The sequence below is a fragment of the Girardinichthys multiradiatus genome, chromosome 5 (genome assembly GCF_021462225.1).
Source record: "Girardinichthys multiradiatus isolate DD_20200921_A chromosome 5, DD_fGirMul_XY1, whole genome shotgun sequence".
Lineage (NCBI taxonomy): Eukaryota > Metazoa > Chordata > Actinopteri > Cyprinodontiformes > Goodeidae > Girardinichthys > Girardinichthys multiradiatus.
Window position 1 is genome coordinate 40,186,665 of NC_061798.1, and position 13,545 is coordinate 40,200,209.

General features: G+C 41.1%; 1 protein-coding gene across 2 annotated transcripts in view; it reads right to left on the reverse strand.

The window, feature by feature from the left end:
• Positions 1-230: 230 nt before the first annotated feature.
• Positions 231-13,545, reverse strand: part of LOC124868492 (protein tweety homolog 3-like) — a 38,346-nt gene continuing 25,031 nt past the window's right edge. For both annotated transcript variants that reach the window (XM_047365854.1, XM_047365855.1), the window contains exons 13-15: positions 10,011-10,181; positions 7,873-7,948; positions 231-3,883 (exon numbers count right to left, since the gene is read on the reverse strand). In XM_047365854.1, the coding sequence (XP_047221810.1) occupies positions 3,749-3,883; positions 7,873-7,948; positions 10,011-10,181 (382 nt within the window). In that variant the 3' untranslated portion in view covers positions 231-3,748. The remainder of the gene's footprint in view (positions 3,884-7,872; positions 7,949-10,010; positions 10,182-13,545) is intronic.

Consider the following 13,545-nt stretch of genomic DNA (forward strand, 5'->3'; position numbering starts at 1 on the left):
ATACTCTGTGTGGGCAGCGACACCTGCTGGCCTTTGTGGGTTAATGAAGAAAGTGAAAACTTGAAGAGAAAAATTGCAGAATTTCTGCACACATGTACATTGGTACCATTAAGTGTGGAAGGCGCTTGAAGAAGTGCACTCCAGCAAACGTGTAGAGCCTGCACACCCTACCGAAACCAAAAGTTTTTAAATGACCAAAAAAGGAAGAAAAAAAAGGAGCAGCCCTGATCTGTACGTTAAAAGTGTTTAATTTCATTTTTTTAAACATTTATTCCAGGCTGAATATCATTACCACAGTTTTGACATGTATATCGTTAATATCAGTTAAAACCATCAGAAAATAAAAACGTCAATAGAAAACATTCTGTCACATCTGTACACGGGTGTATCAGAAGTCCTGTAGGCATCTCACTCTCTCTCTCTCTCACACACACACACACACACACACAAATTACTGATTTTTAATCATGAGCGTAGCTCACCATCCAATCAAAACACTGTACCTTACAGGGCATTGCACAGAACTTCAGATACAACTCAGGATTCAGGTGTGCAGACGACACTGGAATAGTCTTATTAAAACATTGCAATACAAACTATCATTCACCATTAATGAGAGAAAAAAAAATTGTTCTCTTTTTCCTCCTAAAAAACAGCTAGTGATTATTTTATCTTCAAAGTCTTCTTTTTACAAGACAGAGGAAATTAAAAAAAATGGTATGAAGTGATTTAAGAGCTTATAAACATGAAAGGCCACTCATCAGTGACTTGTCCCACAGATCTTAACATCGTTTGCGTTAATAGTGCAAGAAAACACGGTAAAGTCTTAGACCATAGGTAGCACTGTTATCGCAACACGGACACTTCTTTCTAGTAAAACCACGCGTGTAAGATTGTCTCGCTAATACGAGAAGTGGTCATTGGTTAAGTTAAGCAGACAATATTAAAATCTTTTATAAGAACGATGGGTGAGAAGCTTATGAATGATAGGCCATTCGGTCTATACCTACTATGTCACCTGCGGCGCAAATCAGTGCGAGGAGATGGTGCAGTTACTACAGCTCTTGTTGTAAACAGGACAAAATGATGGAAAGAGAGATTTGAAACGATGCCTCAATGTGTATGTGTGCCTATGAAAGCTTGTATGAGTACATTTACGGCATGTGTGAGCTAGTGTGTGTGCAGCGGCGACGTGGACGTGACTCAGGCTGTTTAGACTGGCTGTAACACGTACCGCCACACTGATCAACTGTGGTCACACAGAGTAACACTGAGATAAGAGCATCAGCCAATCACGCTGCAGAGATGCCACACACGGATTCACAATTACAGTTTGTTTTAGTTTTTCTTTACACTGTACAGAGTTTTAGGGCAGGAGGAAAAGCCGTGCGGCAGAGACCCAGGCAGTGAGTTTTATTTATCCATCTCCTAAAGCCGTCTCCTGCAGAATTTGTGCTTGAGTGATCAAGAAAATAAAAAGATTGCTCCCAATGTTACAAAGCAAGATAAACAAAGTGGAACGGTACAAGACTATAAAAGAAAAAAAGAAAAAATACAGTTGGTCACAGTTTCGTATCCTGAATATAAAGAAAAAAAATATACCACCTGATGTCCTTATGTCCTTTATGCAATACCTTTTTTTCTGGTTCTGGGACACAATTTCCTTTCAGGTTCAAAGGAAATGTGTTTATTTGGGCTTTCTGTGATGCCTTGTATTCATACCTCTCGAACCTTTCAACATTGTGTCACATTTTAACCATGAACCTTTTCACTTCATGTCATAGATGTAAGTAAGTGATTGTGAACATGGTTAATACATGGTTTTACATGTTTTGACTAAATATTCAACCCCCCTAAATAACATACAGAGCAACGACATGCTTTCAGACGTCTACTAGTTAGTAAATAGTGTGTCATTTAATCTCCTTGTAAATACAGATGTCCTCAGAGGTTTGAGAGAGGACATTGGTCATACAGGGGGCGCTGCAAACGTGGTAGAGGGTGCTCTTCTCAGATGAGGCTTAAATTGAACATTCTAGCCTACATGCAAAATGCAATGTGGGGCAAGATGATTGCAAATCACTCTTCATTCAACCTTCCCGTTATTAAATAAGGCGGTGGCAGCATCATGATGTGGGGATGCACTTCTTCAGCAGAGACAGGAACATCCTGGAGGAAACCTTCAAAAAGACTTGAGATTGAGGTGGAGGTTCACCTTCCTGCAGGGCAACAGCCTGAGCTACAGTGGCATGGCAAGATCGAAGCACGTTCCTGTGCTAAAATGTTCCGGTTAAAGTCCAGATGGAGAGTTTTTAGTAAAACTTAAAAATTGCTGTTCACAGACGATCTCTGATCTAATTGAGCTTGAGATATTTTGCTAAGAACCAGGAGAGTCCAGATGTGCCAAGCTGAAAGAGACAGACCCCTGCTGTAATGGCAGCAAAAAGGTGCTTCAATAACATATAACTTTAAAATCAAAATTTAAAACCATGCATCATTTTCCTTTCACTTTACAACTATGTGCTGCTTTGTGTTGGTCTGGCTGATGAAATACACCAATGCTTCTGGTTATGACGGGAAGAAATGTGGAAAAACGTCCGAGCTATGAATAACTTTGCGAGGAACTGTATGTCCCTCATCACAATCATGAATGAACAAAAGAAAACATTTCTCCCTCTCCGTCCTGACGTCCCGAGACTTTGACAGCTTTACATAGCACCTTACAAGTTTTAAATCTCAAATACGTGTCCGTCGATTCCCTTTTCAAGAATCCGTCCTGTTCCCTTGTCGCCGACAGCTGCACGGATAACTCTCCTCACGAGTTTCTTTACCCTTTATGAGTCATCCGGAGGCAGTAGGAGATGAGAACAGAATCAGGCATCGTTTATTTTCATTTGTCAGTTTATTTGGCACAAGTTGAGCCTTTTTATATCCGTGCTCTCCAGCTCCCTCTTCCCAGATATAATCATTTGTTGTACAACAGGACTCGTGGCTCGTTTACTTGAAAATGCATTAATTAATGTGTGTGCAGTACGTGCACATAAACAAGATGTGGACGCACAGATTCAAGTCTTAAACGACGAGCCAAAGATGGAATGTGAATGTGGTGGCACAGCTCAGTTCCTATCTATTATCATGGCTTTCTGAGTCACTGGCTTGTTATTTATACACATGAGCATTCAGTTTGTGTGTGTTTGTGTGAGAGATACAGCAAAGAGTTTCCATGATGAACACACAGCACACCACGTAATCAGGAAGGATTAAACAGTCTACTCTTCATAAAATCAGAATAAAGCCCATGTTGCACTATTTACAGCTCTTTACAATGTGTGTGTGCAAGTGTGTGTGTGTGTGTGTGTGTGTGTGGTGTGCTAGTTAAACGTAAAAGTGTCCAGGAACTCGGGTGGGGGTTAGCTGACCGGCAAGCCAGCGAACAGACCTCAGTGGAAAGGGAGACATCGGAAACACAGAAGAAGGAAACGCTGAGGGAACGAGAGCTGATCCGCCACCGAGGGGGTGGAACAAACAGCCGAAAGGTGGATCCATAAAGGAGAGACGTAGAAACAGTGACCCTTTTAAACTGGAAGTGTTGCTTCTGGTACCGTTTGAAAGAGATTCAGAGGACTTTGCAATGTGGGGTTCTGGTAGAGCTGAAATGCACTCCGCTGAGCTCCGGCCTGAGCGCTGTGTTGGGTCTTGCTGTTGGCTGTGAGAACATGATTGAGGCAGTGCTGTGTTGAACTGGTCTCTAGTGGACTGAGGACTGTGGTCGGGTGGCGGGGTTAGGCCGACTCGCGGGATCCAGTTGGTCGTTGGGAACCGAGCGGCGGTTCTGCTCCGGTCGGTTGGTGGCCAGGTACTTCGCTCTCATACTGGAGGTGTACTAAATAGAGAGGGAACAGCAGAAGAAGAAAGGAAGAGCAAGAAAGGAAAAATGATGAGAAGCAGAGAGAAAGGGGGAGGAACAGGAAAAATGAACCAAGATGGAGAAAATGAAACCTCTTTCATACAACAGACAGATACATCGACGGGACGATTCAGGTGAATCCAGATATTTACATTTACTGTATAAAAAGAAAACAACTCATTTTTCTCACTGTCTGACATTAAACCAGACTGAATCTTTCCTGTTTTAAGTCAGTTAGGAATACCAACATGACTGATGTTTCTTAAATGCCAGAACAATAAGAGATTTTGTCAGAACTCTCTTCAAAGTTAAGAGTTGTCATGCACAAAGGTCACTATGCCCTAGACGATTATGTCATGGGTTTGCAAGCTTATCAGAATCAGAATCAGATCAGAATCAGAAAAGCTTTATTGCCAAGTACGTTTTTGGACATACAAGGAATTTGTTTTGGCGTTAGTTAGGTTATTCATAAGAACAGAGTTTAATGGAGGCGCAACTGTGGATGTGTATGAAGGCCACACCCCAAACACACTGCTTCCTTGTGTCACATCATAAAAAAATTTAAATCAGCCAAGATATCAAGAAGAAAATTGTGGACCACAGCAAGTCTGCTTGGGTTGAATTTCCAGATGCAAGATCTGTGCAATCAGTTATACCCACAGCATGGGAATGTCCATCTCTAAAATGCCGAACCTATTTTTTCCCTGAATGATGTGATGGACGAACATGTTTGGTTTGAAACGTGTTCAGAGACCCTAGAACAAAAGAAAAAGTAGGTAATAGTCTGAATAAGGTAAGAGAATGTATTCTATAGTGAAACAAGTCCTGTACAGCATGGGCTGAAAGGCCACCAAGAGAGGAAGAAGCCACATAAAAAAAACAGATTACAACAATTAACCTTTGGAGACATCTCCTGTGATCTAATGACACCATAATTTAAAGTGTCCGGCTATAATGACCCGCATTACATTTGGTGGAAAAAGGGAGAGGTTTGCAAGCCTGAGAACACCATCCTAAATGTGGACTACGAGGGCTGGCAGCACCATGTAGTGTGGTCCGTTTGCTGCACTTCACAAGATAGATGGAATCATAAGAAAATAACTTTGTGTGGAAATATTGAAGCAACATTTGAGGACATCAGCCACAAAGCTAAACCTTGGGCACAAATGTGTCTTACAACTGGGTAATGATACTAAGCATAAAGCCCAGTTAGTCAGTGTTCTGGACTGGCCATGATAAACTCCCTGATCTCAGTCCCATAGAAAACCTGTTGACGGAGCTAAAAGGGTGTGTGTGAGCAAGGAGGTCAAAACCTTGTCTCGGTGATACCGGTTCTGTCAGAAGGAATGGGCCAAAATTACAGCAAACCGCTGTGAGAAGCTTGTGTTTAAAGGGTTAGTGTTGGTGTACCAAATAATCAGGAGATTTATGTAAACTTCTACATGTTAGGAATGTAATAAAAATTCTCTCATTCTGGTTTTAATCAAACTAATAGGTTTTTTTAATCCTGAGGTAGAACAGGGCTTATTTAATTTGATCTAAAGTCAGACGGTAAAGGGAAAAAAATATGTCATTTTTATAGTTTATGTAAATATCTGGTGTCAATTATAGGTAGATGGAAAGATAAAGACACACACACACACACAGGTCATGTGATCAGTCATTTGGACAGCCAGGATCTGATTACAACAGTCATTCCTTATTTAGCTGCTGATTAGAGCTACATGATGTTATCACAGATCAGCAGATGTGATTCATTCGTAGTTAGTTCTCTACTTCTGATGTAGGAGGTTAGCCTGGTATGAGTTAGTGGTCTGGTGTGATAGTTACAGTAGAAGGGTCTTGGGTTTCCACATCACTGCAGAGGGCTGAAGATCAGCTCTGTCTGTAAAAAAAACAATGAGCTGTGGCCGTTTGGCTGTTTATGGACGTTCTCGGCAGTGGAGGTGGGAGGAGAGTGGTAGTGTGGCTGCTCGATGGTGAAAGGTGTCAGGGTGGGAGGGGGTCACAGAAACAGCAGACACATACACCTCGATCGGAAGATGTGCACACATAGACACAGTGTGGAACAGGAGGGAGGGAAGGCAGGACCTTCAGAGGTTAGGGCTCCAGTTTCTCAGAGTGGGTGAAGAACTGTCAAAAATGACTGAACGCAGTGTTCGGAGAGGCGGCACAGTGCAAAGAATGCATCTAAAGAGTTGAATTTCAGCTGTCCACAGCATCACAATGCAAAATGTGTACAGTTGATACGAGGTTTTTTTCATCAACAAACACAGGCCCAGCAGTAGTCAAAGCCACAACTACCAGTAGAGGTGCATCTCAATAAGGTAGAATATCAAAAGTTTTTTTCCTTAATTCATCTCAAAAAGTAAAACTCATTTAGAGACACTAACCACACTGATTTATTTGAATTATTTATTGCGGTTCTTTTTATTATCAGGGCTTCCAGCTAATCAAACCTAAGATTCAGTTTCTCAGAAAATAAAACATTACAAAAGAAGAACTTTTGTTATGTACGCATTCATGGCGTTTGCCCTCCACAAGAAGGTTAAGGCACAAAAGATCATTGCTAAAGAAGCTGGCTGCTCATAGGCTGCTGTATCCAAGCAGATTCATGGAAAGTTGAGTGGAAGGAAAACATGTAGTGAAAAAAGATGCACAACAGGGATAAGCCTTGAGAGGATTGTGTTTAGGGGAGATTCACCAGGCTTGGGCAGCTGCTGGAGTCAGAGAATCAAGAGACACCAAACACAGACACTCCAGAACCAGACACAATGTCAGAGGCGTCTTATCTGGGCTAGGGAGACAAACAACTTGACTGTTGCTCAGTGGTCCAGTTTCCACAGTCAATGATGATTTTGGTATCATCATCTACTGGTGTTGCTCCACTGTGTTTTATCATGTCCAAAGTTAGTTCACACGTCTACCAGAAAATTCTAGATCACTTCATGCTTCTGTCTGCTGACAAGCTTTAGGAGATGCTAACTTTATTTGCCAGAAGGACCTTGCCCCTGCCCACATTGCCAAAATGACCAATACCTGCTTTATTGACCATGGTATCTGGTTGGCCATCAAACTGGCTTGAACCATATAAGAACCTAGGGTGTATCGTTAAGAAGAAGATGAGAGATCACCTTCATCCCTCACCGCATCGCTTCAGTAATTGATGCCAGCGGAGCTCTGACCAAGCATTAAGCTCATATATTATATTGTTCAGTACATGGATATGATTTCAGTAGTATTGCGTTTCTGTTTTAAAAATTATTTTTTATTGGGTAATTGTGTTTAATTGTAATTATCTATAAGCCATAATCATCAAAATAAAACAAAACTAACTCTTAAAACATATCACTTTGTATGTAATAAATTGATATAGGATGAGTTTTACCTTCTGAACTGTAGGTATTGGAAAAATACACTTTATGATGATACTCTAATTTATTGAGATGCACAAGAAATCCATTTTAGCTAAAAAAAAAATATGTGCAGTTCTGCTGTTGAACAACAAACATGAACGTAGTCTGCAAAGTTTTCATCACACTGCTGTTGAATTCAACCACTGTACATCAGAAATAGAGGCCAACTTTGTGTCCAGCGTGACACTATAAAGGCAAATCAAAAGAGCAGACTTTCTCTTTCAATTCACATGCAAAGCTACGAAAGGCGTCTTTTTAAGCTCCAGTTTTCCCAGGCTGCCAAAATGACCCTTGTTAAGCTTGAACCACGATCACACTCTAGTTTGAGCAAAAATGACTCTTGTAGGGATGCAGGGAGAGAGGACTACCTTCCAATATCCACACATAGCAAGTGCTCACACAACAGGGATGGGCGAAAATTCACACCCTTGTTATTAGTAGAACAAATAATCCTAATAAATCTCTGTGGGTTTTAAATGTTCTCCAGCTGTGTTGTGGGTATTGGAAGACAGCAGAAGGGAGAGTGTGATCTAGAAAGTGTGCACTTACAGAGGGTGGAGGGGACTCCCTGCCAATCAGGGGGGTGTTCTCACACCGGGGGTTCTGAAAGTTTGCGTTCTGGCTCCTGCATTGTGAAATAAGAGGTTACTGCATGTGGTCACCCTGCCGCTGATCTCCTGATCTGCTGCTTAGCTCTAATCTGCTCATCATGACTGATTATTGGCCTTTGATAAATGATCTCAATCATAGATGAAATAGGGCCCTTCAGCTTGCCAATATATAACAATGTGTTCTTCGTAAACAATGCAGAAAAATCTTTATATTTCCTAACAAATAAAAGTAGAGAAACAAACGTGAAGAGCCACAGGAAATGAAACATTTATAGATTAATTTAATATTAACAGTGCTACTTAAAAAATTTAAAAATTTATTCTAAAGAAGTTTTCAGCATTTGGTCAATATGTAGGATGATGTTGTAAAAAATAATTAAGGCAATACATAGCACCTTGAAAAAGGTGTTACTAACTCCTTAACTTTTAAACATTTTATCACAATACAAGAACAAACTTCAGTGTATGTTATTGGGATTTTATGTGATTGACCAACACTAAGAAACATTGATCTGTGAAATAGAAGAAAGAAAGGATGCTTTTTTATTCAGCCCACTTCAACCAGATATACCTAAATAAAGTCCAGGATAAACAAATGCATTGTGGGGGAACAAACAGCAAGGATCACACCAGAGAGGTCAAGGGTGGAATAGGTCATAAAAAAAGCTTCGGGCATCTCATATTGTTCAAACGCTCATCAAAAAATGGAAAGAGCATTAATCAGAGAAGCTGCCACGAGGCCCATGGTAGCTCTGAAGACGCTGCAGTGATCCACAGCTCGGGTGGGAGAATCTGTTGACGGGACATATACATTTTCCTTTATAAAAGAGTGACAAGAAGAGAGCCGTTGTTGAACAACAGTCATCAGACGTCCTGTTTGCAGTTTGCTACAAACCACATAGGAGGGACAGCAAACATGAAACAAGGTGATCTGGTCAAATGAGGCCAACTTTGAACTTTTTGGACACTATGTCAGGCAGAAAACTAACACCGCACATCACCCCTAACACACTAATCCTGACTGTGAAACATGGAGGGGGCAGCTTCGAGCTGGAAATATTGTTTTCCGCAGGGACAGGGAAGCTGGTTGGATTAAATGGAAAACTGAAGCAGCTTAATGCAGGACAGTACTGAAAGAAAACATGTTACAGGCTGGCATCAGACTGCTTTTAAACCACTGGTTTAAAGCAAAAAATATTCATGGATTAGCAAAACCGGGTCAAAGTCCAGAGCTAAATCCAGCTGAGAATTTGTAGCAAGACTTGGAAATTGATGTTTGGATGCTTTGAATCCAATTCGACTGAGTTTGAGCTATTTTGCAAAGAAGAATGGGTGAAAGTTTCATTGTTTGGATGAGGAAAGCTGGTGGAGACGAGACTTACAGCTGCAATGAAAATATATCGACTCTGGGTGGCTGAATACTCTTATTATAGAAGTAAAAGCCCTCTATTAGTTTTATTTCACTTCACAATTTTGTTCTTGTTTGTGTTGGTTTATCACGCAAACTCTCATTAAAATACATTCTACAAGTCCATAGTTGTAACAAAATGTGAAAAAGAAATAGTTTCAAGGCACCTAAACAGAAGCAAGCCAGGATATTTATTCCAGCGCTTACCTATCGCTTGTTTAAGGCTTTGAAGTCAACTAATTGTGCTTGATTAGCTAAAAAAGCAACAAGCAACAGGAGAAAAAAGCCATTTAAGATATTTTTTGGTTGTTCTGCTCTGAGCAAGGAAGCTAGTCCTGTGGCAACAACACGCAGCATGCAATGTGACATCACTAACTTATTTTCCAGAGTGCTATCATGTATTTATCTTGTTTTCGAAAATATTGTGGCGATGTACAGGTAGGCCAGCTAATGGAGGTATTTTCCTATCATTCTCCAGCAGGTTCTAGTGAGAGGTTTTCTATGATAAATACTACTGACAGGTTTGTCACAGAAAACATAGGTATACCACTTTGCTGTGAATGTTTCTAGGTTGTGTGGCCTGGGTCACACAGGGCAAGCTTCAGCTTCCTACAGCACGGAGTGTATGGGTCCTGCTAGCCTCTAGCTAGCGGTGGGTGCTAACTCACATGTATTCAGTGACGGGGGCATTGCTGACAGTGTGGGCTGTGGCGGGCAGGCTAGCTTCGCTACCGTAGCTGGAGCCACAGCTGTAGAGACTGGGCATGTGAACGCGGTACAGGTTATCGTGCACACCACGTGAGGCACCCGACTCGTCTTCTCCGTCCTCGTCATCCGTCCTTCAATTGGTCAGGTTAAGAGCAGGGCACAAGAGGGCATGATGGATAAGAAGGAAAAAGGTAGAGGGGAGGGAGATCCGAGAGAGACAACAGAGTATAAACAAGTGGTTGAAGAGGAGGTTAGGTGAGGGAAGGTGTACTTGGAGATCTCCAAACACACAACAAAGACCCAGCTGGGGCTATGCCTCGAGAAGAAACGGATCATTGGCAGCATTCATCTAAAAAAAAAAAATACATCTACTGCAAATACAAAAGAAGCTAAGACTGGAAACAGGAAGCTGCATTTTGCTTCTTATTAAAGCTTTAATTTGTTCAAACTGTATAAACATAATATCCTTAAAGATAACCATGCAGTCATTGTTTTCATGCAGTCTATTATTGATAACGAAGTTCCGTTGCTGTTATTTAAAGGCTAATAAGTCATACTGTCCAAACAGAATCATATTCCAAGAAGGGCTGGGCGATAAGTCAGATATATATCATACATCATGATGACCTTTCTTCAACTTCAGATGTCTGAAATTTAAATATAAACTCCCATAGCAATCTACATCTGATTTGATGGGAGCTTAATTTTTCACAATTCTCCTAAATACATCAGTCACTCTCTCCCACCCAACCTCCCCTGGACCATTACGGAGACAACATTACTACCAGCATCCCTCCCCAAAAAATAGTTGTGTTCAGTTCAGTTATTTAAGAAAGAAAGAAATCAGCTCAGGATCAAGCATCACTTAGGAGCAACAAAGAGACGTCAGCTTGAAAATCCCTAATGTTTTGTCAAAGCTATAATTGAGCTGACAATCTAACAGAATCAGGAGGAACAGACAGAAAACTCTGCAGGTTGCTGGCTGCTGCACGGCTGAGGCAGACAGACACATGGAGACATCAAAGCACCAAACCAGGAGCAGAGTTGGTCAGATGATCAACTGTGTCACCGCTAATGTCTACAAAGGGCGAGTAATTTGATCGCTGGGTAAAACAGCTTTTGTTCTGGTCTTCAGCATGTGTCAGCGTTCATCTGGACCAATTCATTTTATGACTCATACCGTCCTAAATGTCAATAGATTAAATTGGAACTAAACCCCAAATGAACATTTTTTGCAGATAATCTGTATAAGGTGGGCCTTAAAGGTTCTAACTTTATGTTACTGTGCAATTTTTTACATTTTCATTTAAACTTGTTTAATTCTGCAATATTTGTCCTAAAACAATCTTAGTGCTGCCCTCTTTGGGTTGAACGGTGGCTACTGCAGTTGAATTTTCCTATTGGTTCAAATGGTACAGCTTGGTACATGTCTATGTCTCAGCCCCTGTGTTCGGGTATAAAATCATCTCACTCAGACACACGCCCCTGTAGCAAGTCAGTGAGCAATGATTACAGCCTTTTATGCTTTATACCTTCGATCATATGCTTTACTTGAGATAATATAAATCTACATGTAAATGTAAACTTTCTGAAAGTTTGTTACTGTCTTGAATGGTAGCCCATGTTAGCAATGATGCTGCTACCATCACTTTACCACTCAGAAACTGGACTCATTCAGTCCTCCACTGCCTCGGCAGCGCCAGCTGCGGGCATCGCTGAGTCAGCACCTTAGGCCAGAGGCTCGAACTGATAAGGCTCAGACCCGCTGGGCTCCACAAAGCCTCCCTCATCCTCCGGTGACGAGGGGGGTGAAAAATCATCCACCTGAAAAGATCTATCCATGGCAAAACTACCAGCGTTGCTGTGTTTACTCTCCAGGAGAGTTGAGGTGCACATTTAATTCTGCCGTGATTTGGGCAGCCGTGGTTTTATGTTTTTTGGATACAATCCAGGTTAGCACCCGAACATCCCTTTCAGAAAACTTCCTCTTGCGTCCACAGTTGATCCTGTTGGATGTGGTTCGTCCTTCTTGGTGGTATGCTGACATTACCCTGGATACCGTGATTCTTGATACATCACAAAGACTTGCTGTCTTGGTCACAGATGCGCCATGAAACCTCCCACACTAAAATGACAGGTGTTTCAGTTTCATTGTTCAACCGCTGTATAATATCTATTTTCAGCCTGAAGCCATGAGTGTGTTCTCTAACCAAACATGACCTGTCTAGTGTTCTGTAGCGCTGCTCAATATATTGAATCACAATTGTCATGGAAAGTAACGTGTGCAACATTACACATAATTTTGTGGGATCTTATATTTCAGGTGTTAGACATTCATACTGTGCATATTGATAATATTTTATTACCAGCCGTAATGCCCCCACCTGATGTATAACTTTAAGTGGCTGAGATACTAAAGCTCACAGAGAATGGTGGCGACATTTTGTTTTCAGCAGAAGTACCACATGTGTAGCAGTATGTGAGAGGACAGCTTGTTTTTCATGACATCGTGAACATGAGAGCACAAAACTCTCGCCTTGTTTTGGTTTTTTGATCTGTTAAAGCTGCCAAAAACTACAATGGTTAATGAGTTGGAAAAAACTAAACTCGTGATGTGGCAAATCAAGTATAAAGGTAATCTAAATACAAGACAATGTAACAACCCTTTTATTTCTCCAGAAAGTCTGATTCTTAGCCTTTAGACAAAGGAATGCGATACAATGTCCGCAAACGAAAATTGTTTTCCATACCCAATTCAAATTTTACCAAACGTTTCCCCATCCTTTGTATTTGAAGCTTGTATATAACATATATTGTCATAAGTCCCTGATGTATAGTGGTAATTTTTAGGCAATATCGCCCAGCCCTAATTATAAGAACGCTTGTTTATCATACATAATTCGTGCATTTTTTATGTGTTCCATAGAAAAGTAAAGCAAAAGTATCAGGAAAAAAGGAGATAATATGGCTGAACTGAGCAAACCATTTTCAGACATAAAATGGTTAAATGTAAAACGGCCAGGAACGTAACAAAATGAGGCATTAAAAAAAGGTATGTGCTGATTTGGAAGTTGGATCTCTGGCTGCAGTGCTGGACACAAAATGTAAGCTCGAAACCTCACACTGACATCAAAAACATCTTTCTTGACCTTAGTAGTACGTCTGCATCAGCTGTTTACATAATAAAACTGTAATCCCATGTGTCAAAGAGAAAGGGACGGAGCTCTATTTAGATCAGTTTACACAGAAAATTAGGACAATGAGATGTCTTACCACCAGATGGCGGTATTCTGCTCTTTTAATCACATGGACTGTGGAGACTGTGCGCTGGTGCTGCTCAGCCCTTCCTTCAACGAACCCACTGAGGGGTCATTCTTGTTAAAGTCAGATACAGACATAAACTCCTGCTTATTTCTGCTGGGCCATACGCTTGTATCGTTTCTGATCCAAACCCAACAGAGAAGCATAGAAACACCATTATCCTGGCACAGCTGT